This window comes from Sminthopsis crassicaudata, chromosome 3, assembly GCF_048593235.1.
Source record: "Sminthopsis crassicaudata isolate SCR6 chromosome 3, ASM4859323v1, whole genome shotgun sequence".
In the NCBI taxonomy this organism is placed as follows: Eukaryota; Metazoa; Chordata; class Mammalia; order Dasyuromorphia; family Dasyuridae; genus Sminthopsis; species Sminthopsis crassicaudata.
Window position 1 is genome coordinate 40863969 of NC_133619.1, and position 27889 is coordinate 40891857.

Below are 27889 nucleotides of genomic sequence, written 5' to 3' on the forward strand. Positions count from 1 at the left end.
TGATGTAGGTCAGTACCTTCTCTGAAATATTTAGTCCTGGAGAGCTCCTTCAAGCAGTACACAAAGATCTCTGAAGGTCGCACAATGGTTTAGTTTTAAAATGTAATGTTATCTATGTTTTGCATTATTTATTTTTGTCAAATATTTTCCTATTACACTTTAAATCATGTTTAAATCATGATACATATTAGAACACTTGATTACAGTTTATAATCTTAAAGAGTTGCCTCCCAATTGGGAGAGCATCTAGGTGACACCATAGTGCAGAGAGTCCTGGCTCAGCAGTCAGCGAGACTCATTTTCCTGAGTTCAACTCTAACCCCAGATATTTATTGGCTGTGAGATCCTGGACAAACCATCTAATCCTGTTTTGTCTCAGTTTCCTCATCTGTAAAATGAGTTGGAGAAGGAAGTGGAGAACCAATGGCAGTATTTCCAAGAAAACCCCAAATGAAGTCACTCAACAACAAGAAATTTGTCCATGGTCATAGAGCTAGTATATGTTGGGGATAGAATCTGAACCCAATCTGTTTTCTCCTTCTCTTTTATCTCTTTTTTCCTCCTCCTCCTTCTTTTCCTCCTTCCCTCTCTCCCCTCTCTTCTCTCTCCATCACTCCGATTGCTATTCAGAAATACGGCTATTTTTAGATAAACTATGCAAAGGTATGAATGAGACACATCTGGACTCCAAGGTATGTCTTTGGTTCAGTCATCAATATGTCACTAGTGAGCATTCTAACACTCTAACTGACCCTATAAGTCTATTGAACAAGTATTCTTCAATCTCTGAAGAAATTCTGAGAGTGCTACATCTTACAGTGAGCTGCCTTCCCTTTAAAGTCACATGAAATTTCTTTTTTTAATATATTGTACATATATATATATATATCAAATAGCATTTTATTTTTCTAAAAATACAGGTCAAGATAGTTTTCAACTTTATCTTTACATCAGCTTTATGTTCCAAATTTTTTCCCTCCCTCTCCAAGAAAGCAAACAATTTGATATAGGTTAAACATTACATAAATTTTCTAGCAAAAAAGACCAGACTAAATTTCCCAGACATATTTTCCTTCTCAATCTTATAGTTATGACACTTTGCCTGGTGTGACATAAGATAAAGCTTTTTTATGAGAATTACTTCTTTTCAGCCAAGAGGATGTGTTCTGGATTCATTCATCCCATGGATAAGAATCATACCCATTAGACAGTAGTCACCAAAATTTAATCTGATTTACTGCACTCCCAGAATGGAAAGGAGTAAACTAACAGACGTGACAATAATCCACTAGATGGCAGTGATATACAATTACCCAAGAAAGGGCTCAATTATATTCGACTTAAAACAATCATATTTAAATAAAAAGAAATTTTCAATTATATTTGATGAAAAGATTAAACTGATGACCTGAGATAGTCTACATATGTGAAAATTAAACATGAAACAAAGTCCAAGATTTTATATACATAATGTATGAGCTTGCATTGACTATCCTTTTCCTTTATATTCTTTGATTGTCACCTGCTGCTCACCCTTTTATATCCATATCCTCCAGTCAACTTTTTATTGTCTTTTATTTAGCTCTTAAACAAAAATTCTTTGGCTAAACCTTCAACTTTCAATCTCTTTACTACTTACTATAACCTCATCTTCCCTTCATTATTTTTCTTTTCCATTCTCAACTTATCCTCTGACTCATCACTGACTCATTATTATTTGATTCATCTCTTACCTCTTTCTCCCCTGCTCCCTTCTAAAAAAGAAATCATTCTTCAAATGTTCTTCTGGCTTTCCTAAGTCTTCCTGATTTCCTCTACTCATTATACAAGATGGGGGAATGACATCAAATCTTTACACAATGAAAATATTCTTAGTGTTACAAATGCTCCTTTTACTTCCTCCACTCCAACTTTTAAATTTATTCTAACAAGAATCCTAAAATGAAGTCTTTTTATAGTATCATTATATTCACTGTGATTTTTTCTTTCCTATTTCCTTTCCTAATTCTCTCTCTCCTTCCCTCCATGTCTTCATTTCTTTCTTTCTAATCTATGAAGCAACATAAATAAGTCTTTTTCTCCCTTAAATGTTTTCCTACTTTAAGAGGGAGCTTATGGTGAATGGAGTCAGTTTTTTATATAAAATATGAGGCAAGGTTCTCAGCTGGGAGAGTGAGAGGAGAGGAAGTCATGAGTGGTTTGAGAAGGATAGAAAAGGAAGTGCCTTATGATGACTGGGATAAAATGTTGACAAGGGAAATATAAGATTACTGAGCACTGGTGAGGGCCCAGTGGAGATTGTGTAACATAAACTGGAGAGGACCCGGTCAGAACAATCACACGATCCACATTCATTCAACAGCATGTGTATAGGAGTGAAGGTAACAAATGCTGGGTATGATTCAGGAGTGAGGGCTGCCTGGGTGTAATCAGAGACATGATAAGGGAGCTGAGGATTCCAGAGACAAGGACAGCATGTAATTGAATTGATTTATTGATGGGGAGATGCAGGGGAGATGGTTTGGGGGGATGGAGATGTCAAGGGTTTGGAAGTCACAATGTGGGTGAAGAGTAGGGTTATATAACAGAAAGAAAGGGAAAAAAGCAGAAGATTAAAATCAGATAAGGTGATTCCAGAACTATTAAACATAAATGTACCTCTTTTACATTCGTGACAGCAAGATCAATGATATAACCATCTTTGTGTGTGGCTGAGATTGAGTGGCGATGCAGCTCATGGGAGGTAAGTAAGTTGAGGAACTGAGCGGTTAGGACAATTGAGGAAGATAGAATCTTTGAAAAGCACTCAGAAATGTGAACTAGAAAGCAGGTAGCCTTAACCACAAATTAAGACAAGCATCTTCTAAAAGGGCTAGAACCCCAAACCAGACTTTTTTTCTGTTTTGGATGAATATGGTGTCCCAGTATTGCTAAACAAAGAATGAAACAATTTTTCGAAATCAAAGGATGAGGAAGTGATCCCCACATAGCACCCATTCAAGAATAGAGTGTTAAAAGTCCCACAAGAGTTTAGTCTTGAAAAAAACAAAAAACCCACTTCCCAGACTTTGTTTCCCACAAGTCAAGTTTTAAGTTTTAAATGGCAATTTCCTGATGTAAAAAGAAAAGCCAATTAAAAAGTTAGAAACAAATGCATCTTAAGGAAAAGTCACTGCCTATTAATGTCTGAAACCATAGATGAGGATATCATAAAAAAGAAGCAACAAATTAGAATGCAATAATGATTTTTCACTTACAGAAGGTAACATATCTTGATTTATTTTCTGTTAAAATTTAAGGGACACAGAAAAATTTTAGCCTTGCTTAGTTGAAATGACTCCTACCAGTTTTCAACATGAAGTTCAATTTCCTTGAAATTACAGTTACCGATGAGTTATTCTTTCTTAAAATTTAAGAAGATTTCTGACTATGGTGCTTTATATTTTTAAGAAATAATTTATTAAAGCTAAAAATGTGTCATAATTATTATATAGCATTACATATTTCATTGAGAATGTTATATATTGTCATCATGATTATACATGTAATATCATATAGATATCATATTAAGTCATATGTCATATCATATATATATATATTAAAAAAAGAAAATACAATCCTAAAATGTTTTAGTAATGCTAAGAATAACTGCTGAAAGTCCAATTAATTTCTAAGTTTATCTCACTATTTTAGAGAGATATCTGATAGCTATCATTATGCAAGACTTTTATGTTTACCATATAAAAACCTGGCACAGGAAAATAGAGCAGGAATATCTTCTATAAGACAAATAGAAGTAAATATCACAATGTCAAGCCACGGTTGATTGAGGTCATGTTTATATAATTGGCTGCCAAATCAACTTCCACATTGAATTTTTTTTCCCCTTTATGATTGCTACTGCTCCATTAACTGATAGCTTTCCCTGAGACAGACAAAATAGCACAGGCATATATTTTTAAAGACTTCCAACTTAGTCTTTAGGGACATTTTAATCTTCTTTTCATACACCCACCTGAAGAGGTCTCCGAATTTACTTCTTAGATGGCTACATGACACGTAAAGATCATAGAGGTAGGCTAAGATGCATCTTTCGGGGGAGGAACATTCTGATGGGTTGACCACATGCTTAACAACACCACACAATCTAGAAGAGTTGTAGGGGAGAAAGGGAAAAATATTTTTAAAAATCAAAGGTTCTAACTGACCAATCAGCTTGAGATATTTGAGATAAAAATGTTTTCTAGTCTACTACTAGAAGACATTAAATTCCATAAAAAATAAAAATTTGTGAAGAAGGAAATATCTGGATTATGCTCTTCATTTAAATTAATACATGAAACAAGGAATGGAGAATAGAATTGGCAAGCTCTACTCAGAAAAAAAGATGTACAAATCTGGCTAGCTCTACCGGATGAGCTTTAAATTTTATACAAGTTCCTCTCAAATTTTACTTTCACTTAAAAAAATTTCAGCGTGAAAGGGTGGTTGTGGCAAATGAATTCATTAAGTAATGTGGTAAGTTCCCAAGAAACTTGTGAAACTTCCTCTTTACTTAATGTTCTTTAAAAATAGTGAATTGTTAGGAATACTCCACTTAACAACTACAGAATCCTCTCATTATTACAATTTATGGTGTTGACTTTCTAAGACTTCTATAGTTGTTTTGAGACTAAGTGATAAAAATAAAAATGTAATTTTTTAAAATTCATAAAAAAAGTCTATTGGAACATAAGACCTGAGGTCTGCAGCTTATAATAAAGGCAATGGTGTGCTAGTAAAGTATTCTTGTTCTCACAACTTCACACTGTTGGCTGGCTAGTTGATGAAAAGATGGAGGTCATTTACGATGAATTTCCTTGGTTTTCTTTCATTTCTCTCCCTTTTCTGCCTGGTCACAGAAGAAATGGTATCCCCATTCCCCATTAAATCTACTACCTTGCCCCAAATTCCATTTCTTCCTACTATCTTGTTTCAGTAATAATATTTTTCCTTCTTTAAGTTTTCACTTGTAGGCTCATGCTCATCACTTTACTGAAACTATCTCTTTTGTTAAGAAGCACAATGTAATTTGCTTCACAAGTGGCAAACTCATTCAAATACAACTTAAATGGTATGTTAGAAATGATCCTTTCAAACTCCTCTAACAATGAAGCATTAGAGGGACCAAACAGTATCTATTTCTTCTCTTTTTCCTTTCCTCCTCCTCATCTGCCAAATCAAATTCCACATCCTCTTCATGGATTGGAAAAATACAAAAATTTAACTACATCTACTGAGGGAATTTTGTTGACCCTGACCCTAATCAATGAATCTGAAGTTAGGAAAAAGACTCACTATTCCTAGACCAACTCTTAAAAAGGTCTGACTTAAACCAACATACAAAAGAAATGGAGGAATAAAGTCTCAGGAGCAAACAAATGCTCACCTTTGGCTTCTTTTCATAAACTAGTGAAATCAATGTTAAATGTCTAACTTTCTTCTGGTTTTGGAACCAATCATATATTCTTATATGTCCAAGTATGCACTTTTCAATTCTTCATGATAGAGGGAGCACAGTAGCCAAATAAAAGCCTCAGGTAGAATAAGTTCATCAGTATCCTTGAAATCAGAGGAGAGCCTTCTTTGATGGCATTATTCAGTCCTTTATTTGTTTGCTCTTTGTCTTTCTTTCTTAAAGAAGACTATGACATCATGAACTGGATTTAAGGGAGGGAGGGATGTGCAAAGTCACCAGTCTCACATTCTCCTCCAGAGCCATCTGGGTCCAGTGGCAAGACACATATCAGGACAACTGTATATATAAGCCACTATATAATGGCTCTATAGGTTTCTCTGAAAATATTTCATTTGGAGAACACAGTTATCTTTGTAAATCCAAAGAACCAACTACTAACATTATCCAGGATTCTGTTTTGTTTTATATACTCTAAAAGTACTAGATAAGGGCAATTGGTTGTTAAGACTCTGGTTCTACAATTGAAACGTAACTACTAAATATGTTTTCCATGACTTCATATATATAATGGGTGTTATATTTCTTACCTTCTCAGTGGGTAGGAAATGAAATGAAGGCAAAAAGAAAATTTGGAACTAAAAAGGAAAATTAAAAAATAAAAATACCACTTCTATGAATAAAAGGAACAACACATCTAATTCAGATGATTTTCAAAAGAATACATTTTTTTTAAACTGGGAAACTTTTTTTTTAAACTGACATGTTATTGTTTAAGGACAATAAAGTTGGTAACTTAAAGGGCACTTTAGCTGTGACATCTGTATACCTGTACCTGAAGTCCACAAACATCCTTTAAGTGCTTTGCAAAATCATCACCATTTCCCCCTTCCCCTTTCTCCCCCCAACCCAATTGAGGGTTCTAAATAGAGACATAGCATTTCAGGACTACAAACCCTTCAAACACTTGGGCAGTCTGGTCTGGATTCAGGATGAGACAGGCATGGTAGCGCCTCAGCACAGCCACAATGCACACACATAAGCCTGTCGTGTAACTTCCTGCCAAACTGGAGGATTTCAGAAGCAATTCTGCCTCGACCACACTCAATTCATTGAGCAGCTGAAACACAAGGGGACACATGAAAAGCAGGTGGCAAACCCAACAGTGCTGGGGAAACATTTAAAATAATAAAGAAATAATCTTATAGTTTATTTATTTATTTATATTTATTTATATTATATATTAATTATTTATATATAATATTTAAATATAATATTTATTATATTTATGTATTATAGATTACTCCTAATACCTTTACCATTTTTTCACCTTCCTCCCCAAAGAACTCACATATATATATTTCTCTCCCTAAAGGGGAGAAAAATGAAGCAAAAGAACTAAAGAATGAGTAACAGCAAACAGGGAGACTGCTTTGTTGTTGTTTTTTAAAATCTTCTCCTTCAAGAAAGTCTAGACATAGTATTGCATCATAGTAACACCAGGAAGTAACTACGGCTGAAATAGTAATTGAAACTCGAGAGAAACTTGAGAGTAAGTTTGTAGACCCGTCTTTGCTTATTGAGGTAATGACAATACTTTTTAGAATGTAGATTTGACTTGCTATTAAAACTTAATCCTTTACTAGGAATTGCAAGGTAAAACAGCAGCCCTGTGAAACACTCTCTAAAAGCATGAACTTTTATATTTAGCTTTTAATTTTCAAAACATATGGATAGTTTTCAACACTGACCTTTGCGAAACCTTTCATCCATTTTTTTTTCTCCTTTCCTTCCTCTGACCCCTTCCCCAAGATGGCTAGTAATCCAATATATGTTAAACATTTGCAATTTAGAAGCATGAATTTTTAATAAATATTCAAAAACACATTTGGCTAATTTTAAATAATGGTTTTAATCTAGTAACTGTTTTGTGACAAATTACATAAATTACCATGTCTATTATTAAAAGAGAGCTATTTTTAATGGGACAGTTAGATGGTGCAGTGGATAGAGCCCCAGCCCGGAAGTCACTAGGACCTGAGTTCAAGTCTAGCCTCAGGCACTTAACACTTCCTAGATGTGTGACCCTGGGCAAGTCACTTAACCCCAACTACCTCAGCAAAAAACCAAACAAAAAACAATAAAAGAGAGCTATTTTTCATCTTTTAAAAGATGCATATGGAATATTCTTTCACTATTACACATAACTTAAAACAAAGGTGTACTTATTGAAAAGCCACTGTGTGTATACTACCATAGTAAGAAAAGCATAGGATTTGGAGTCAAAAGTTTAGGGATCAAGATTAAGGTCTATCACTTATTAATTAGCCTTGGAAAAAAAAACTATTTATATCCTTCTAGAGTCTTTTTCTTAAAATAAATAAATAAAAACCTGGGATTAAAAATAGTTGCTCCAAGAATGTCATAAGGCTGGTATGAGGATTAAAAAAAAAAAATTTCAATTCAAAAATGTATTTCTCAAGAGTCTACTACTTCTAAGAAATTGTGCCAGGGGTTAAGAAAAATTCTTGGAAAATATTAAGATCTTAATAAATGCTTACTTATTGGCTCTACTGAGGTTAGAGGATGTGCAAATGTTTTTGAAACTATAAAGTACTATATCAAATGAAGTAATTGAACATAAAACCTATTATTAACCTTAAACAAGTACATACAAAAGAACTATTATTAGAATACTGTTAGAATAATAATGATATTAATAATAATAACCTATAATATCTAACATTTATATAGACTTTAAGATTTGCAAAACATTTTAGAAATATTATCTCATTTTATCCTTATAATGACCCTGAGAGATTTGGTTATATTCCTGTTTTACAAAGGAGGAAATGAAAGCAAGAACAGAGGTTAAGTTACTTGCATAGGGTCACACAGCTAATATGTGTTTGAGTCCAGGTCCAATTCTCTATTCATTGTACATTACCTGAAGTATATTTACTCTGCTAATCATTCACTCTGCCAACTAACTGACAATTAACACCCTACTTTATGTATAGAAATTATCTTAGTCGATTATTTTTCCCTCCTAAAATCTAGAGAAAATGCCTTGCAAATTTACTATTATTATTATTGTTGTTCTTGTTGTCATCAGATTGATGGCTTGTTTTTTACCTGTATTGCAAAGTCAATTAGCCCATTGATGTTCAAGGCTGGCTCCATAAGATCAAAGATGAGTTGAATGTGATGTGCCAAGGGAAGATGGTAGGATGTTCCTGAAGCAAAGCTGGTTATCTGTTCTAGTACATTGCTAGAAATCTGGTAAATGAAAAATGCACTATCAGTTTTCACTGAAAAAAAAAATCTGAATTAAATGGGAAGAAATGTACATTTATATAGGATATTAGTTAAGAGAACATAGCAATTAGCCCCCAAGCAGACAAAAATACTATAAACACCAAACCTACTTTGTTTCCAAAACTAACATTAAATTTCACTTGTTAGACCAAAACTAGAAGAAAGAAAGTTGATATTTTTAGACACCATGAACTAGGTAACAAATATCACAGAGTCAGGTCACTATGCAACACATCCAGGATTTTGTTTCGCTTATATATACCTACTACTTATTGTTTGCAGTGCACTAACATAATCCAAATATGTGATTAGTTATTTTTTAAATGTTCCCACAGTATAATTAGAAAATAAAGATATTTAATGAGGAAAACAAAATGTATCATTCCAAAGAAAGTTATTTGAAAGAAATATAAATGAAAGCATGGGCCAGAAATTTTACTAAGCTCTACTGATAGATATCTCACACTAAAGGCAATATATAAAAATAAAAAATTTATATAAATATATAAATATCTAAACAAATCTGAAAGTTGTCTAGCTTAGTAGAACTACAAAAGGCATAAAACAGATGTATTAAGGTAATAGAAACACAGCATCAAAACATCATCAAATTGAATTCATTAGGGAATACCTGAGATGTGACTTGATGTTGGTCAAAATACGAGAGGAGTTGTAGTTTCGTAAATACGGTCTCCAGCGTAGGAAAGGTCTCTTGTTTGCTTTTCCTGGCTTTTTGTCCTTCATCGTCAACTTAATAAAATTAAATAGCAGTTTGGTTATTTTCAAATTTAATGAAGGTCGAGGACTATCAATGTCTAAATATATCCATAAGCTAAATTAGCAATGGTACAATGTCTGATTTGTATCTTCCCTTGAAGATTTAATTATAGAAAAGAAATAACAGCTATACTTTATTGCTTTATGAGGAACAGTAGAGAATGAAATCAGATCACATTAAAGTATAAATGATGTAAAGATGGAGGAAATACCTAAAACACAAAGCATTCTCCATAGCAACAATTCTCAAACTTTTTGGTCTTAGGACCTCTTTACACACTATTTAAAAGGATTGAGGAAGGATCTTGCCAAGGAGCTTTTGTTCATGTGGATAATTACTACTAATATTTACCATATTAGAAATTAAAACATCTTAGTATTACAAAAATAGTTTTGGCCTTGGGTACCCACCAAGAGTTCACAAACATCACACTTTGAGAACCAGTATTCTATTGTATGAGAAAATGGGAGAACACATTGAAAGGCTAAAACCAAAAAGTAGGAAGCTAGACTTTTAAAGACTCCTAAAATTTTTACTGTTATCTCTTCTTCTCATTTATAGACACTTCTATTTCTCAAACTGTTTGTTTTTATACTATGAAGTTGTGAAATGATCATGGGCCTTAGCAAATGAAACTGTTTCACTGAATTCACAAGCCAATATGACAGGTGTCATTTTAGTTAAAAACTCTTGTATCCCCAAATGTTAAAGAAATATTTGCTTTTTCAATTTTTAAAATACAAGAAAAGAAGTTTAAAATGTTCCTTGGTAGCTTCTTACAGTTTCTGACAATGCTCAGTGGCAGATGAAAGCTACAGCTAACCTAATTTTGACACTAATTAAGCTATAATTTCCTTTTCTATCCTGTGGGAAAGAGGGGGAAGAAGGGAGGGAAAGGCTGATCAATAATTTTTTTTTTACAAGAGTAAGTCTTTTCTCTTAACAGTCAAGTAACTTCAAAATAATACAAAATAATAATATTCAAAATAATAATATTCTGGTTTTTGTTGTTTTTTGTTTGTTTTGTTTTTACTTTTCATCTCACATGAGCCAAGTTACCATAACCATAAAATATTAGGAAAATAGTTCCTTAGAAAGCTGTAAAAAATAGTAATCCTTCCTGATGCTCAGACATTGAGAATATCCCATTTTTCAAGATGGTCAAAATGGATGTCTCTTCTCAAGACTTTGAGCAATACTAATGATGGAAAATCCAAGATCTGGTCTTGGAGGAAGCTTAGAGAGACAAAGGGAAACAAGGAAAGATTCTTAAGGGCAAGGGAAGATTGTGAGCCAGAAAAGGAGGAAGTCTGTAATTTTCCCAGATAACATAAAAAGCCAGTTTAGGTTTCTTAGTAGAAGTGTGATAACACTAGCTGTATGTGAAAGTTTAGTCTAGCATGATTGTGGGGAGAGTCAGGAGGCAGAATGGAAGGTATATAAAGAAGCTGCCCAGGTGGTAGATGAGGGACTATTGTAGTAGAGAAAGCCTGATGGGAGAAGCTATGAAGTTGGGGAGCATTCACTGATCAATGGGCTGGGAACACAGAGCAAGTTTTGCTTTGCTCTACCTTCACGATATCCATCCCAGTATTCCATGTCAATGCCCAGATCAAAGTTCACCAGGGGCTGAGCCACAAGGGGCAAAGGGGCGGGGTGGGGGTTGGGGGGGGGAAGGTGAGAAAAAGGAAAGAGAAAATTTAAAGAAAAAAGGGATGAAGCAGGGATATTCAGAGAAGGGACAAGGGAGGTTTCCAAATAGTTAGTCTGAACTGGGGAAGAATTCTGGAGAAGATGGAGAAGAAGAAGACAAGGGAAAAAAACCCTTTAGCCAACTCCATATAAGCTTGTGAAGAGGAACTTAGAAGCTGTTGATCTCTACTTCAAGCTTGTTTTAAGCAAGCATCAGTAATCAATTGACAGGCATTTTAAAAACTGGTCTGTAGAGGCATTGTGTCAGGTTAATAGGAAATAAGACAAACATCTAAACAAACTGGTCCCTGCTTTCAAGGAACTCATATATTTTTTCACCACATATTTTTTCAGCACATACTACCTACCAGTATATATAATCAATTATGTGATTTATGTATTCACACACACATACATGCAGATACATAAATTGTATACATATTGCTATACTAATAACTTACATGCCTTGTAAAACTTGCAGTAAATATTTTAAGAGGATGAGATAATGATGAAATAATATTTACTCCTCTAATCAGGATACCATTTATCCTGTCTCTCTTTTATATATGACTGACCTTCTCAATCATTTTTATTTGATCCTCATCCAGATTACACACATTAACCACAGGTGTCCCTCAGGGTTTTGTTCTGGATCCCCTTCTCCTTTCCTTCTGTCATTCGCTTGGTGATGCTTCTAGCCCTTACTTTCTGCTAACCTCCAATCTCTCTTCTCCAAGGACCTTTCAAACTTAATGCCTAAAACTTATCTCTCTTCCTAAATTCTTTCCCCTCTTACCTTCTCTCTGATTGTAGAGGGCAACACTACCTTCCCAGTTGCTTAGGTGCACAATCTGGGAGTCATCCTGGATCCCTCCCTATTTCTCACTTCCTATATCCAATCTGTTGACAACACCCGTTGATTCACCTTTGCAATAACTGTCACATATGCCCCCTTCTCTTTTTTAAAATTGCCATCACTTTGGTGCAGGTCCTCAATATTTCACAACCTGATTATTGTAATAGCTTGCTGGTGATCTCCCCACTCCAATCCGTCCACTACAGTGATTTTCCTAAAGCGCAGGTATGATTCCGTCAGCCGTGTATTCAATAAACTCCAGTGTCTCTCTATTGCCTCCAGGAAATTTGAAAAATACTCTTTTGGGGCATTCAAAACCTTCAATAACCTATTCCCCTCTTACCTTTCCAGTCTCTTCACATCCTCTTCTCTCCAATGATAATGATAATCATCTCACAGCTCTGGGCATTTTCTCTGGCTGCTCCCCCATGCCGAAAACATTTTCCTCCTCATCTTGGCTTACTACTTTCCCCGGCTTCCTTTAAGCCCCAACTAAAATCCCACCTTCTATGAGACTTCCCTAAGCCCTCTTAATTCTAGTGTCTTAATTATTTCCTATTTATTCTGTATATATTTTTATAAAAAATTGTTTGCTTGACATCTCCCCCATTAGATTGTAAGTTTTTTTTTAGAGTAGAAGCTGCCTTTTTGGCCACTTTTTGTATCTCCAACATTTTGCTCCATGCCTGGTAAATAGCAGGCATTTTATAAATGTCTTAATGACTGACTGTCTGAAGTGAAGTGGAGTCATTGGATTTTACGGAATAGGGAAATAGTATGGGCAGCTGAGTGGAGAAGAGACTAGAGGTTAGTCAGAAGCTCACTGTGGTCATCTAGGAACAAAATGATGATGGTCTGAACAAGGAGGGTGGCTGTGTGAGTAGGGGAAGACAGATGTAAAAGATGGGGGAAGTGGAACAATCACTAGCATATTTGGCAACTAATTAGACAATGACCTTATGAGATGCTGCAGAGGGGGAAGTGACAAAGTTTAGCAGTAGATTGGATATGCGGGGTAAGGGACAGGGAAGAACTGGAGATGACGGGGGACGGGGAGAGATTGGGTGAAGGGAATGGGAGATGCTCTGACTGGAACAAGGATGGGCAATTAAGGACACAAGTTATCCAGTTTTGTCCCAAACATTCCTTCCAAAGGACTGATACAGTTCCATAGATACTAGTGGCAATGGGGGAGAGAAGTAAAGGGTGTATTTATTAAAATGGTGTATTAAATTATAAGTCAATAGTGATTTGGGAAGAGATTTGGGCAAGCTCATAAGCACAAGAGTCTGGTGGAGAGGTTCTCAAAAGATTATCCTTTATGGATTGAAACTGTGAAGGTCAATGGGTGTCCTAGAGATGTTTTGAACTCCATTCCTCTGAATATGTGTAGCGTGAGCCCTGATTTCATAGGGGCTGCATCTATATGTGGTCACTATTTTACTATCTTTTTAATGACACTATTCTTATTTATAACCAAACTGTATTTTAGCTCTGCGTGTAGAAGAAAAATGAATAAGCCCAAAAATGCTACTGGCTAGTGAATGACTGAATTTCCTTGATAACAATCAAACTGGGAATTGTGGTTATAAGAAGGAAAATTACACTTGTGCTGATTGCAGAGCCACAAGGGACCGATGCAATTCACACTTAAACCAGAATTCCCAGCTGAACATGGCAGTCCTTTGGCTTCTATGTGGAGGGAGACCCCGACTTCTCAGATCAGCTCATTCCCTCCTTCAACTATAAGAGAGCCCATTACTAAAAGAGGTTTTTCTTTTTGACCTCTTTTACGAAACAAATCTAAATCACCCTAAACCTTTATGCTCTACTAAATTCCTATCAACCAGCAATTAAGTACCTACTATGTGCTGATCAGGATGCAGCTACTGGAGAGATCTTTGGGAAGTTTATATTCTACTGGGGTTAGATGGCAACATATATAAAGACAAATACATACAAACCAATTTTTTTTGGGGGGAGGGAGGGGGCAAATAGCACTTATAACCACTCTTAGCTCTATCCTTTGGAGGTCAATTTATCAAAATTAAATCTCTGACAGTCTGAAATATCTAAAGATATCTAGGTAGTTCACAAGCCCTGAAGTCAGGACTGAATTCAAATTCCGCCTCAGACGCTTACCAGCTGTGTGACTCTGAGGAAGCCATTTAACTCTATTTGATTAAATTTCCTCAACTGTAAAATGGCAGTAATAATAGGAACCTCCCTCCCCTCCCAGGGTTGATGTGAAGATCAAATGAGAGGGTTGGCATAAATTGCTTAGCATATTGCCTTCATATCACATAGTGAGCACTATAGTAATCTTTCTTCTTATTAGCAAATTATGACTATTACCCATCCGATGGGTATCTGTCCCTGTTTTGTATCACTGGTACACCTCCATCCACCTCACTCACTCAGTACAGGACTAATTGTGGATCTCTCGGGGCACTGGAACCATTCAAAAAAACATGGAGCTGAGGAATTCTTGTTCTAAAATACAACATAATCACTCTGGTAATTTAAGAGATTAAAAAGTATAACTAAAGCAGGTAACCACTGTTATTTAAAAACAGAAACCACCATAAAACCTTCACTATTCTGAATTAGGCAAGGAAAGAAATATTTGCCAGATTCCAGTAAAGGCCAAGGATTCCAGTGATACCTGGAAATCCATGTGTACAAACCATATGTATACATATGCATATACACATATATTTTACATACACATATATACATACCCACATACACACACGTATATGTTTATAAATATATATGTGTGTATATATACTACACAAGGGAAGAAATATTTGCTAGAGGTTCCACTAAAGACCAAGAATTCCATTAGCACCTGGAAATGTGCACATACAAATACATATGCATATATATATATATATATATATATATATCTACAACAGTTACATGTATACATAGATGTGTGTACAACTTTAACCCAACCATATGTGTATATACAGATACACACACTGTATACACATACATACCAAACACAAACATATACATACATGCAAATGCTTTACATATACATACCCACATATGCTATATTTATATATACACAAATTTACATGTAAGACTAAACTTTGTTTCAGAAAAATAAAAACAAAAATCTCTGAAAATGGCCCTTCCCTCCATGAGGCCTGTAAGGCCGAAGGCAACCTTTAAATGCTAAGGGCAGTGGAATTCAACATGTAATTTAAGATTTCTTTTTATGTGTTGATCAATTTTGCTGATTTCCTTTTATCATCTTCCTCTTTTACTTCTATTTTTCTGTTTGTTTTAATTCTTTGTTACAAAGAATAGTTCTCTAGAAATGGAAGAGAAGGATATAGGGAAAATCTAGGCAATATAACAATAAAAGAGTAATAAATATCTATAAAATTATTTTAAAAACCCACAATAATTCTGGAGAAAGTATATCTACAATTATAATTCAGAATGTAAGCTCCTTGTGGGCAGGCAGGCTTGGCCCAGAGTAAGCACTTAAGACCACCTGCTTTTTCTCTCTCCCTTGACAGTGGCTGGGATGAGAATGTGCTAAGGCTGTGTGGAGGACATATAGCACAGACGAAGGACATCTTACCCCCACATTCAGGCGTGCTCTTCTTGTTAAGGATTTTCAGGATATCTCTAGTAATTTTCTTCAGCTGATGTCTTGCTTCATCACGCTCTTTCCCAACCCCATAGAGCAGAATTGTACGCTGGTTACATTCATGACTTGAAGATTCATCCTGTAAATGAGAGCACATGTTTGGAAATGGTTGTGGATGGGGTGGACTGAAGCCATAGCATTTCATGCACTAAAGACAGAGTCTTCAGGCTGTCATTATAAAACCAGTGATACTGCATTTTTCTTTCACAATCCTGCTCATTCAAGTCAACCTACATTTTCAACAGCTCTTGCTGGTTTAAAAAAAAAAAAAAAAAGTAAAAAAAAAAAGTCAGGTCCACAGTTCTGTGCCCAGGTGTTCTGAACAACCTAATTTCTGATCACGAAAATCACATTTAGGTGTACAATATGGCATTTGCTAATAGACACTGCCAAGTATTAATTTCATAAGGTAAATAGTAATTATGAAAACTCTCATTTTCCTTTGTAGAGCAATACAAATAATATCTTCTTAAACAAATCCAGAGCACCTTCAAAACTAGCAGTTTGGTCATCTGGGGCAAAACCACCAAATGCACCCAGGAGAAACAGTAAGAAAAGCACTACTGCTGCTTTTTAAGGCAAATTCATTTCTGAGGTGCCCTCTGGACAGGGATCCCTGCTCATAAAGGCCAGGATCAGGGAAATTCTAGAAAGGAAGCAGTGAAAGGGAACTGGTAGGAAGTTCAGCAAGGGTGTAATCCACCTGGGGAGGAATGCTTCCCATTTTATTTTTATTCTATTTTTGCTAAATCAGTTATTTCTACATGCTGACTCAAAAAAATCTCTATTTCAATAAAGTGCCAGAGGCCCCACCCTGTTAAGGCTCAGATCCTTACTGAAATTTTTTTTTAAATTTAACATAAGGACATTTGTAAGATAAGATAAAACATAATGTACAAAAAAATGTTTCAGAGTTTATAAAGCTCTTACACTAGCAGTCAGCCCACAGTATTAGAAGGAGTCCTGTAGAAGCAAAATTACTTTTTCAGAGTCCTTAGCTACCTAAGTACAGGAACCTAGATTCAAGCTCTGAATTAACTCCAACTCCAGGGTTATTTCCACTGGATCATGACACCTTTCTCTCTAAGGCAAAACAGTGTATGATACTATTGGAACAGCCCCATAATTGATCTCTTCCAGATCAATTATTTTAACAATCCAAAGATATTTTCATAGCTACAATACTCTAAATAATCAATTAGTTAAATTCATATCCCAAAACTCCATACTTACTACTACTCCATATTTTAATTATTTTTCTTAACCAAGAAGAAAACAACCACATTTTCCTATCACTCTTTATGATTCTATAATAAATAATTCAAATATGAAGTCAAAACATACAGAGTAATCATTCATTATTATTTCACCTCCAGAAAACACACAAAAATTTATTTTTAAATGAATTTATGGGAAATATCTGCTATTAATTCTCCAACATAAATTTATTTTTTAAAGTTATCTCCAAAGAAGCATTTTTTTGTTTTCAAATTTCAGCTTTCAAAGGAGCTTTATCTATTTTTTCTACTATTTCAAATACACATCACAGTTAATATTTACCAAGATCTAATACAGTATTTGCAGCATCTCTCATAGCCAATGTAGTAGGTAATACTCTGCACAGAAGAGGCAAAATGCTGGGATTAAGTCAAATTGCCATAGTGTATCTCAATCACTTCCCAGTTGAGGAAGTAGTTACATTTAGCCACAAGTGTGAAAAATCCTAATTAGAATGGATGTCTAACTAATGATTGAGTTGAGAGAGGAAAAAATAAAGCAGAAGGGAAAGAGAAGGAGGAAGAAGAGAGACAGACAGAAAACGGAGGATTACTTTAGAGAACTATGCAAAATCACAAGGGAATTATTGGGGTAAAAAAAAGTGGGAAAGAGGAAAGCATTTTTCACAATTATAGAAGACCACAGATCCATAGAGGCATAAATAAAGGCAGTTAGGCACAATGAAATGATTATTAGATTTAGATATGTAGTCAGTCTAATTCTGCCTCAGACACATCCTTAAAATGTGTGACCCATCTTTTAAAATGAGTCCATTAAAACTAATGTTAGTACCTACACTCCAAATTGTTGTGAGGATCAAATGAGAGTTAAATATTAGCTATTGTTGTGACACATATTTTTGGAAATGGATAATGGGTAGCTTTTTAAAACTTATTGTTAATAATTATACTTACTAGATACAAAAATAGAACTTAACTTTTTGTATGTATGTGTATGATTTCTAAGAGGCAATGGGGGTAATCATAGTGATGAAGAAAATATAAAAAAATTCAACTTGAATAATTTATTTTTAAAACAGAAGAGAGCAGAAGTTCAAGAGAGACCAGAAACAAACATAATCATGGAATTGCAGAATAATGAATCCTCCAGAGTGGTCGTGTAAATCTGAATTCACCCTGTTCAAAGTTATAATTATGTAGAATATGGTAAGTGGTTCTAGCTTAATGGAAATATTCCGCTCAAATATAAATGACCACTTCATTATTCATATTAATAAGTTGGATAAAATACAGATTCACAGTTTCAAATTCATTTATTCTGATGTTCTTAATTTTATAGAGGAATGCTCTAATAGTTTACTAATAACATGTCTAGTTAACAATAAGACAACAAAAGGAAAATAAAAAAAATTTGACAGAGCAGGATGAAACATTTGTAAAAAAAAGGAAGAGTCCTAATGGGGAAGAGCTTATTAATATATAGGGTGGAAGTAGCTAAAAGAATTGGAACAAGTCAGTGGAAGCTGTAAAAAGCAAAAACATCCAGAGATGCTTAAAATAGCCATTGCTGATGAATAACTAAAGTGGAGAATCAGCTACTGACAAAATGGCTGGAATGGAGGGCAATGACTGGAAGGGAAATTAGGCATGGCACTTGTGGAGAACAATGGCAACTTATACTTTGGGAAATCTGACAGTTATATCTCATATATATATATCATATATATAGCCTCAATCCCTTCATAAGCATCTTACTAATACATTTTTCTCTTCTACAGGTACTAAAATTTCAAAAAAGGGTTTCTCTTCTTACAATTATTTAAATGTTTGACTGATGTATTTTATAAACACTAGCATTTAACAAAAATACCTTCATTAGTGAGAGAAATGTATCATGTGGCTAACTGCTAAGATATAAAACATATCAGGATGTATAAGCTACAATCTGACCTACAAAATTATTAGTTAACTAGAATTAGAGTAGTTAACTAGAGACTTAGAGTAAAACCTTTCCTTCTACCCCATATTACCCTCATCATCATATTCATATTTTCAGTTTGCTACTTTTGTTTGTTGACATTAAAACCAAACTTAACATTTAGCTTTTTTATTAGTACTAATAATTGGATAATTCAAGTTATTCCTCAAAATACCCATAAAATATAGAAATTAAATAAAAACTATACATGTGTATTTTTATAGCATCTTTTCAATAAGAAGATATTGTATTTGAAATTTTATCTTTTTTTTTTGATTGTTTTATTTTTTTCTGGTTATACATGTATACTAGCTGTTTAAATGAACATTTCTTTATGCATCATGTTGGGAAATCATATCTTTCTAGTGGGAAAAAATATTATGGACCAATGGGTTAAGATGAGTATCAAGAGATTGTTTAGAGCAATCCTTTTGCCTGCAGACAAGATGCCTCAGAAATACAAGACAGATTTAATAATCCTATCTAGATTTCTGATTTAAAAGATTAGAATCTTTTCATAATTCCTTAAAAGATTTTCATAATTCCTTAGAGGAAAGGGACTGTGCCTTATTTTATTTTTCATATCAGGTGCCTAGAAAGTGCTTTGCATATAGTCAGCAGAGAACCAGAATCTGAATAAATAGAAGTGTTCCCTTCTATTAGTTCCCTTACTAGAGAACTAATTAGTTTCCTATTAGTTCCAAAACTATTAGTTCCCTTATTTTGTAGAAATTAACCAAGCACCAATTGGTAGTTTCAATGAGAAAATCTGTATTAAATAATTGTTCCTAAGACAGTATTAAAAATCTATAGTATAATCTATACTATATTATATATATAATATATTATTATTTAGTTACTTAAGTAGATAGGGACTTATGACCTAATTAATACATTTTTGTCTACCAAGCACATACACATAAGATATATACACACATTCATACATAAATTTTTAACTGTGGGATGGAAAGAATGAATGAAGAACTAGTGTGGAAGAAAGGTCATCATGGTAAAGAGGTATGAAAAAATAATCCAAGTTGGCCAGAGTCACCATCTCCTGGGAAGATTACAGATGGATTCATTATAATAACTGACATTTATATATAGTGATATGAAATGATTTATTTGAACCTTCTTTCAACTTCAAAATAAGAGGGAAATATCGTTATTGTGGTGATTATTGTTGAATCTTTTCAATCATAACCAACTTTTAGTGATTTGGGGGGGGGTGGTTCTTGGCAAAGATACCACAGCAATTTGCCATTTCATTTTCTGGCTCTAATAAGGAAATTGAGGCAGACCGAATTAAGTGAATTGCTCCTAGTTACAAAACTAGTTAAATTTCTAGAACGCAGAGTTTCTTGATGTTCTATTGACTGTGTGACCTCGCTGCCCACAGGGAAATACTATACATATGATCATCCCTATTTTTCTGAGCAGCACACTCAGTTAAGTCAGTTGTCCATGACCTCGGGGTTTCTAAGTCAGTGACTTTCATGACTTCCAGACTCTCAATTCTAAGAAGGGTCAGTGACACTCAATCATATAAATGGTTGAAGGCAGACTCAGATTTCTTAACTTAGACCAGCACTCTGACCATTGAGACTATCATGATTCTTATGGGAAATACTACATCACTGGAAAATTGGCAGGATTTTAAGTATCAGTCACTAGGGACAAGCCCCTATCTACTTAAGTAACTGATTCCTAGGCTAGCAGCAATCTCAAATGAGCTGACTTTTCCCCAAAGGATGGAGGAAGAGGCTTGTATTCAGTATTCTAGTCAAATTCACTGGACATAGAAGCAAATGAGTTCAATGATCAAACTGAAAATATTTTTTTCTATGTGGCTAAAAATATACATTCTGATTATTAGAAAGTATCGGGTGCCCTAGACGCAGTGGAAAGACTGTTCTTTTCTTCGGCTTGATAGCTATTTTCACAAGCAGACTTGAAACTGAAATCCTGTAGCCATGCAGAATTCAGTTCTAGATGAGACACCGATCGAGCTAGAATCCCTTTCTCCTTTAAGTTCTTTAAGGTAAACTTATTCTTGGCTGATTGGAGAGGAGGGGTTACTAAGACTCAGACTTCCCTAGGGTCATCTAATAAAATGCATTCTTGGAAATAATGTTCTAACTGTAAGCAACCATAGGATCTGGGAATCGGTACTAGAAAGTACATAAGGGAGCATCTTCTCTAACCATTTCATTTTACAGGTGTGGAAACTGAAGCTCATAAAGTCAAGTGTTCTGGATCACACGGCAAACAGAGCCAGGAACTGAGAGCTGGTCCTTCTGATTCCAAATCCAGGAAACTATGCTTGCTGCATACAGTTTATTTGTCAACCCCAATACGACAGGTCCACATTATGGGGAATTTTGCAGATCATGGAGCATGGATAGCACCAATAGCATCTTTTCCAAAAACATAAAATTCAGAGCCAACAATCCAAATCTCATTTAGTGGCATTATTGGTGGGAAAGAGCAAAGAGACAACTGCTTTGCAGGGTGTTTTTTGTGTGCCTGTATATTTGTGCAAAATGTATTCCTCTGGAGAATAACCACAAAACTGAGTCATTATGTAACTAAAGATACTGACTTAATATGGTCTGAATTCTTTCTTATCTCATGTGACTCCAAAAGGCATAAGAATAAATAGCACTTGCCTAATATTAACAGAATATCCTAAGCATTTTACAGTAACACATCCAAAATACACAGACACAAATTTTTTTAAAAATCCATTTCCAATATAAAACCACCATTGCTTTGCTCCAACTCTCTTCTGCCTTCAGCACTAGGAAATACCTTTCTCAAATTAGACTTTATGATGTTAAAAATTTTGTTTTAATTTAAATGGTTTTCTTCAAATTATCTCATCTTTCCTTTAAAAAATATTGAAGTAAATATTTAATTCCTATTAATCCACTAATAAGTACTTAATAAATATGGCTTACTGCTTGTAAGACTTTGGATAAGTCACATATTCTCTGGGTCTGTTTCTTCATCTATTAAATAAGTGGTTTGGATCAGAACGCCTCCGAGATCTTTTCTGGCTCTATAAGCAAATCAAACTACCCTTAACTCAACATGGACTCCTTGTCTCATTCTACCAAATTATGCTACTTATAAACAGAAACAACTACATGCTGTGTTCATGGTTAAATTCTATTCCAGAAAACTAGAGAAAGGCTCTTTATATAATAAGCTCAGTAATGATAGAAAAGGCTTTCTTTCCTAATGTGATTGGACCGTCTGATATGCTATAATGTGGGGAAACTGTTCCGCTTATAAAGGAGTTCATGCAACACTGCTTCGGGGTAATGACATTAGCCGCCAGGCCCCAAACCAAAGGTAAAAGACATCCCTCAAAAGCACTCATGATGCCGAGTTAATATCATTATGTGCCATAAGGTAATGCATCAACAATGTTTGAACACAATTTCATCATTTTCAGTTAAATAATCATCTCAAAGAGTTAAGGCCACAAACTAAAAGAAATGGCCTTTATTTGTTTTCAAACTGAAAAAAAAAATACCGTCAGAAGAGTTTAAATACAAGAAGAACCAACCAGACAAAGTGTCTCTGTAAAAGGCTTGTAGAATTCAAATGGCTTTTTCAATGATGACCTCTCACCTCCCTCCCTCCCCATTCACCCGCCAACCCCCTCCTTTCCCCAGGAAATAAAAGCAGAAGTGGGACAAACAGTCCAGTGGACAGTCAGAGCCTTAGTGTGGCTTGTGCACAATTGGTTTTAAAGGTAATCTCGGACTCTAAGAATTCATCTCCTTTTCTCTAGAATACTCAAAATCGGACTGATGAAGTCATCTGTATCCTGAACAAGCTTTGTCATCTTAAAAAAAAAAAAAAAAAAAAAAAAGGAAGAAGAAGAAATAAAAAGCAAAAGAGCAGATGCTTCTCTCCAAGCAGGATTAATATCCAGTGACTGAATAAACTGAGATCCTTCAGAACTCTCTTCCACAGTGAGTAACTATTTATAAGTATATTGCAATAAGCACATTGTCAAAATAAAATTTGCTTTAGAATAGCATATGAGATCCTTCAGAACTCTTTTCAGAGTGAATAACTTTCTATTTAGAAATAAAATATGTTTTAGAATAGCTTTCATGGTATAAAATAAAACACATATAAAGATATAATGTGTATTCAAGTATATCTAATGACTATATTATATAAAAAAGCTTTAGAATAGCTTTCATGATATAAAACACATAAAAATATGATATATATTCAAGTATATTTATGATATTATATATATATATGTTATTTTATAGAACACCTGATAGTGACATAATATACATACACAAAGAAGTAATTTTAAATGGATAATACAAGTTTGTAGGGTATTTCTTCTGTAGTATTAGAGGAAAATTTCAAGAGTTTTTTTGTAAAAGGTTAGGAATGAAGGCTGATTTTAACATCAGAAAAATGGGTGAGATTGAAGCATCAAAATATTAGTTTATTTTAATGTATTTTTAAAAATTTGGAATCCTTATAAATAAGATGAATTGTTCAAGCCTCTGCTATAAGAGTTGCATATAAATGTGAATAAGACTCCTGGATACAGAGCCAGTTATACTTGCTCTATCTACGTTTATCTTTTTCAATAAGGAATTGATTGCTATATTCCCAAATTCATCTGAAAACAATTCCTGATCTATAGTAGATGTAACTGGATTAATTTTATAAATCTAAACTACGTTTAAGGTGACATAAGGATGATTTAAAATTCTCTATTATAATACTAAAAAAAATGACAACTCTGTATTTCAAAATGTCAAGTTTATGTGGTGGACTAAGATAAAATGCACCATCATAACCATTAGGAACCACTCTCAACATACAACTTCCCAATACGTGATAAATAGATCGGGGCTGTGAGGGTATCAGCACCAGGCTTAGTGGATAGAGGGCTGACCTCCACACTACTGGTACAAGTTTTGCCATACCAGCTGGTTGACTCTGATGCTCTTAGTGTTCTAGACAGATTTCGAAATGTGGTCCGAAGACTTATAGGGGGCATCTGAAGGGGTCTATGAGGTTGAATGTCATTTTTACAATAACATTAAGATGTTATGTACTTATTAAAATGTTCCCACCTTTTCCAACTATGTAATTGTATGAGGCAGGATTATTATGTTTTCTTCAACTTCAACCACAACATCTTGCAAGAAATTGAATGCAGAAGTAGATGTCAGAATCAAGTTATCTTCTCTTAAGATCTACAAGAATCTGCTCACTTTTTGTTTTGCTTTGGACAGCAGTTTTAAAAAAAAATAAAAATATGCTATTTAGGTTAAGATATAGTATGTTTATTATTAGTCTTTTTATATTTAAGAGAACCAAAATATTTTTTAAAGTTAGTAGGCAATCTCTAATACAATAAATTCAGATAGATATAAATCATATATACAAAAATATATATATATTTTTTCATATATATATATATATAAATTCAGATAGATATAAACCATATATACAAAAGCTCTTTAGGATACTCCCTGATGTTTAAAACTGGAAAAGGAACTGAGAACAAGAAGGTTTGAGGAGTGCTGTTCAAGATAACTAAGTTATAGAAGATGCTGACCTGCACTGCTGGAAGTAGTTTCCTCTCCAGGTAGTTCCTTATGCCAATAAAATTACAGACTCAATTCCAGCAGTTTAAAGCTTATAAGATTTCTCCAGGGTGCAGAGTGCAGCTCCCCTTTATGATTTTGGAGAGGGTCTTTTGGAAGTTGTGGTCTAAAAATTCCTTTCCTTTTGAACACACTGATGAGGAGTTTCTGACCTTGGATATATGCTGGTGTTCACTGACTGTGACCCAGTCTCATGCTAGAGATTATATTTGATCCCACTGCTTTTGAAGATTTAGTGATCACTTCAATCAATAGGAATTGTGAGAACAATACCTGATAGAGGAAATTTATCAATAAGCAAAGCTATTATAAAAAGGTGAGCTTGATTTGTTTTTTATGCAAAAGAAGAATTTCATTTGTATTTCAATTCTAGGGTACTGGATTACACATCCAAATGATTCTTTTCAAATTTTTTTCCCTAAAGCTCTCTACAATAGACATATTGAAGGGGAAAAAAAGGGGGGGGGGAGAATATGAAGCTTCAGACAGTCAGGTTGACCTGGCTTCAAATCCTTTGACACATACTAGTTGTGAGAAGCTGGGGCACTTAACCTCATGGTGTCCCAGGTAAGTATTTAGAACTACAAATCATGGAGCAGTTGGGAATCTGGGTGATTTCTCAACACAAACTTCTTAGAGAAATGAAATCACAGGTCTAGAGATCATAATCCAGAAAACCGTATTTGGAAAGCATTTTGCTCCACAATGAGGTACAACAAAGTATTGTACAAACATGGAAAATTCTCTAGAATACAGTTTCCAAAACAAACATGTTCCATTCCCCTTCACTATTTCATCATTTACCTATTTTTGAATTAAAAATGTGATCAATGGTATTGAAGAAAATGTCCCTCAAAAAACTCTCAGGATTTGAGGAAAAAAGATCAAGATGATCCCAGTTCAAATAATTCTCTAAAGCAAAGCTTTAGAGCTCATAACCTCATGTGGGTTCATTTAATTTAATGTGGGGGTCAAGAAATTATGTTCATTATCAGCAAATGTTTGACTTGTAAATCTATTTTAAATATCAATATATCTGGGGTCATGTAAAGATTTTTTGGGCAAAAAGGGATTACAAGTGGAAAAAGTTTAGGAAACCCTTTTCTAAAATAGCGACTCTGCACTTGCAATCATCGTTACAAAATAAAAAAGCAATCTCCACCAACCCTACCTAAAAGTCTTTTTTTCCCTCTATCGACTTGTATAAAATCAAGAACTCAGTCAACACTAACTTACCTTATTCGCTTGTCAATAATGAGGAGTGACAATGAAAAGATAGGAAGATAGTCCAATTCCAAATAGAGGCAATTTTAAAGCTAAAATATTTCTACTAAAGGCAAGAATTATAAGCAAAATCACATTCATGAAGTTTGCTATATCATTTATATAAAAATAATTAGCACCAGTATATGATATCTATTGAATACACTATAATAATGTAACTGGTCTAATTTATTATGTATAAATATACAAAAATCTATAATATAATTATACATAATTATATGTAATATATAATAATAAAATTACATTTTATTATAGCAATCATTATAATAATACATAAAATATTAATAATTTTTCCCAAAGGTCGAAGGGGGAAATGACTGATCTCTACAACTTCACAAATGGAACTGGAAATTACAGTCTCTGTACCAGAGATTACAAAATCACCCAAGTTCTTTTTCCTCTGCTCTACACGGTCTTGTTTGTTGTCGGAATCATCATGAACAGTCTAGCAATGGGAATTTTCTTCCAAATCCCCAGCAAATCCAATTTCATCATCTTCCTCAAGAACACCGTCATATCTGACCTGCTCATGATACTGACTTTCCCTTTCAAAATCCTCAGCGACGCAAAGCTGGGAGCAGGGCCACTGAGAGCATTTGTGTGCCAGGTGACCTCTGTCATATTCTACTTCACGATGTACATCAGCATCTCCTTCCTTGGTCTCATCACCATCGACCGCTACCAGAAAACTACCCGGCCATTTAAAACAGCCAACCTCAACAACCTACTTGGCGCCAAGATTCTGTCCGCTGTGATTTGGATATTCATGTTTCTCCTGTCCTTGCCAAACATGATCTTAACCAACAAGAAACCGATACACTTGAATGTGAAGAAATGCGCTTTCCTAAAGTCAGAGTTTGGCCTGGTATGGCATGAAATTGTCAACTACATCTGCCAAGTCATTTTCTGGATCAATTTGCTTATCATAATTGTATGTTACACACTGATCACAAAAGAGCTCTATCGATCCTACGTAAGGACAAGGGGGGTAGGGAAAGCACCTAAGAAAAAGGTAAATGTAAAAGTGTTTATTGTCATTGCTGTGTTTTTCATTTGTTTTGTGCCCTTTCATTTTGCCAGAATTCCCTACACCCTCAGCCAAACGAGGGATGTTTTTGACTGTACTGCTGAGAATACCTTATTTTATGTAAAAGAGAGCACACTGTGGCTGACTTCCTTAAATGCATGCTTAGATCCATTCATATATTTTTACCTCTGCAAATCCTTTAGGAATTCCTTGATGGGCATGTTGAAACACAGAAATGCTCCTACGATGTTCTCACCCCAGGAAATCAGAAACAAAGAGCAAAATGATACCAGCCCATCAGAAGAGATCCCATTGTAGAATAAAGAGGCATTGAAAAAAATATTCCCATTACTCTTTGTTGAAGAAAGCACTATATAAATAAAAGTATTACAGCTTACTGAGAAGTGAGTTGACAGCCAAACTTACTGAAACAAAGAAGTTTTTAGAAAAAGCCAATAAAATATTTTATTAAGCTTCAGCTATGACCTCTTTCAGTATTCTACCCTATTGTTAATATGTAGGAAAGTTACCTAATGAAAAGGTATGTAACACACTACCATATAACAGAGTCATAGAGCATAGGAGACAGTTTTTTCAAGATTATATAGAGAACTAGCTATAGTATCTGCTAAGATTTTTTTATTGATAAGGTTCCTTTATTAACAGAAAAGGAGTATTCCACCTTCAAAATAGTAATTATTCCTTAACAAAACTTACATATGCTAAGGTATTAATTCCTAACTCAATAACTGACCTAAATGTTTAAGTACTTTTGTTGTTGTAAATGGGCAACAAAGGTCTTAGTACATATCCTGCTAGTGAACAATAAACTATTACCTGACTGGTGTAGCAAAATGAAAATGAATTTTATTTTATCTTTATAAATCAACATTAAGTAAACGTCTAAATTTCTAAAGAATGTGTCCTTCACTTAAT

At 34.4% G+C, this 27889-nt stretch overlaps 2 protein-coding genes across 6 annotated transcripts in view; one reads left to right on the plus strand and one right to left on the minus strand.

Annotated features, from left to right (window-relative positions):
* The window catches only part of MED12L (mediator complex subunit 12L), a 560363-nt gene that overhangs the window by 74523 nt on the left and 457951 nt on the right, over positions 1–27889 (minus strand). For all 5 annotated transcript variants that reach the window (XM_074298321.1, XM_074298320.1, XM_074298318.1 and 2 more), the window contains 5 exons: positions 15698–15845; positions 9405–9523; positions 8591–8734; positions 6412–6575; positions 4016–4147 (listed from right to left, as the gene is read on the minus strand). In XM_074298321.1, the coding sequence (XP_074154422.1) occupies positions 4016–4147; positions 6412–6575; positions 8591–8734; positions 9405–9523; positions 15698–15845 (707 nt within the window). The remainder of the gene's footprint in view (positions 1–4015; positions 4148–6411; positions 6576–8590; positions 8735–9404; positions 9524–15697; positions 15846–27889) is intronic.
* On the plus strand, positions 2335–27808 carry P2RY12 (purinergic receptor P2Y12). The gene is made up of 3 exons (XM_074298324.1): positions 2335–2395; positions 22785–22968; positions 26227–27808. Exon 3 carries the CDS (start codon positions 26240–26242, stop codon positions 27269–27271), a length of 1032 nt encoding a protein of 343 aa, XP_074154425.1. The 5' UTR covers positions 2335–2395; positions 22785–22968; positions 26227–26239; the 3' UTR covers positions 27272–27808.

Bases quoted from the DNA above. Each gene is read 5' to 3' on its own strand.
- P2RY12 (XM_074298324.1), top strand. From the start codon at position 26,240: ATGACTGATCTCTACAACTTCACAAATGGAACTGGAAATTACAGTCTC.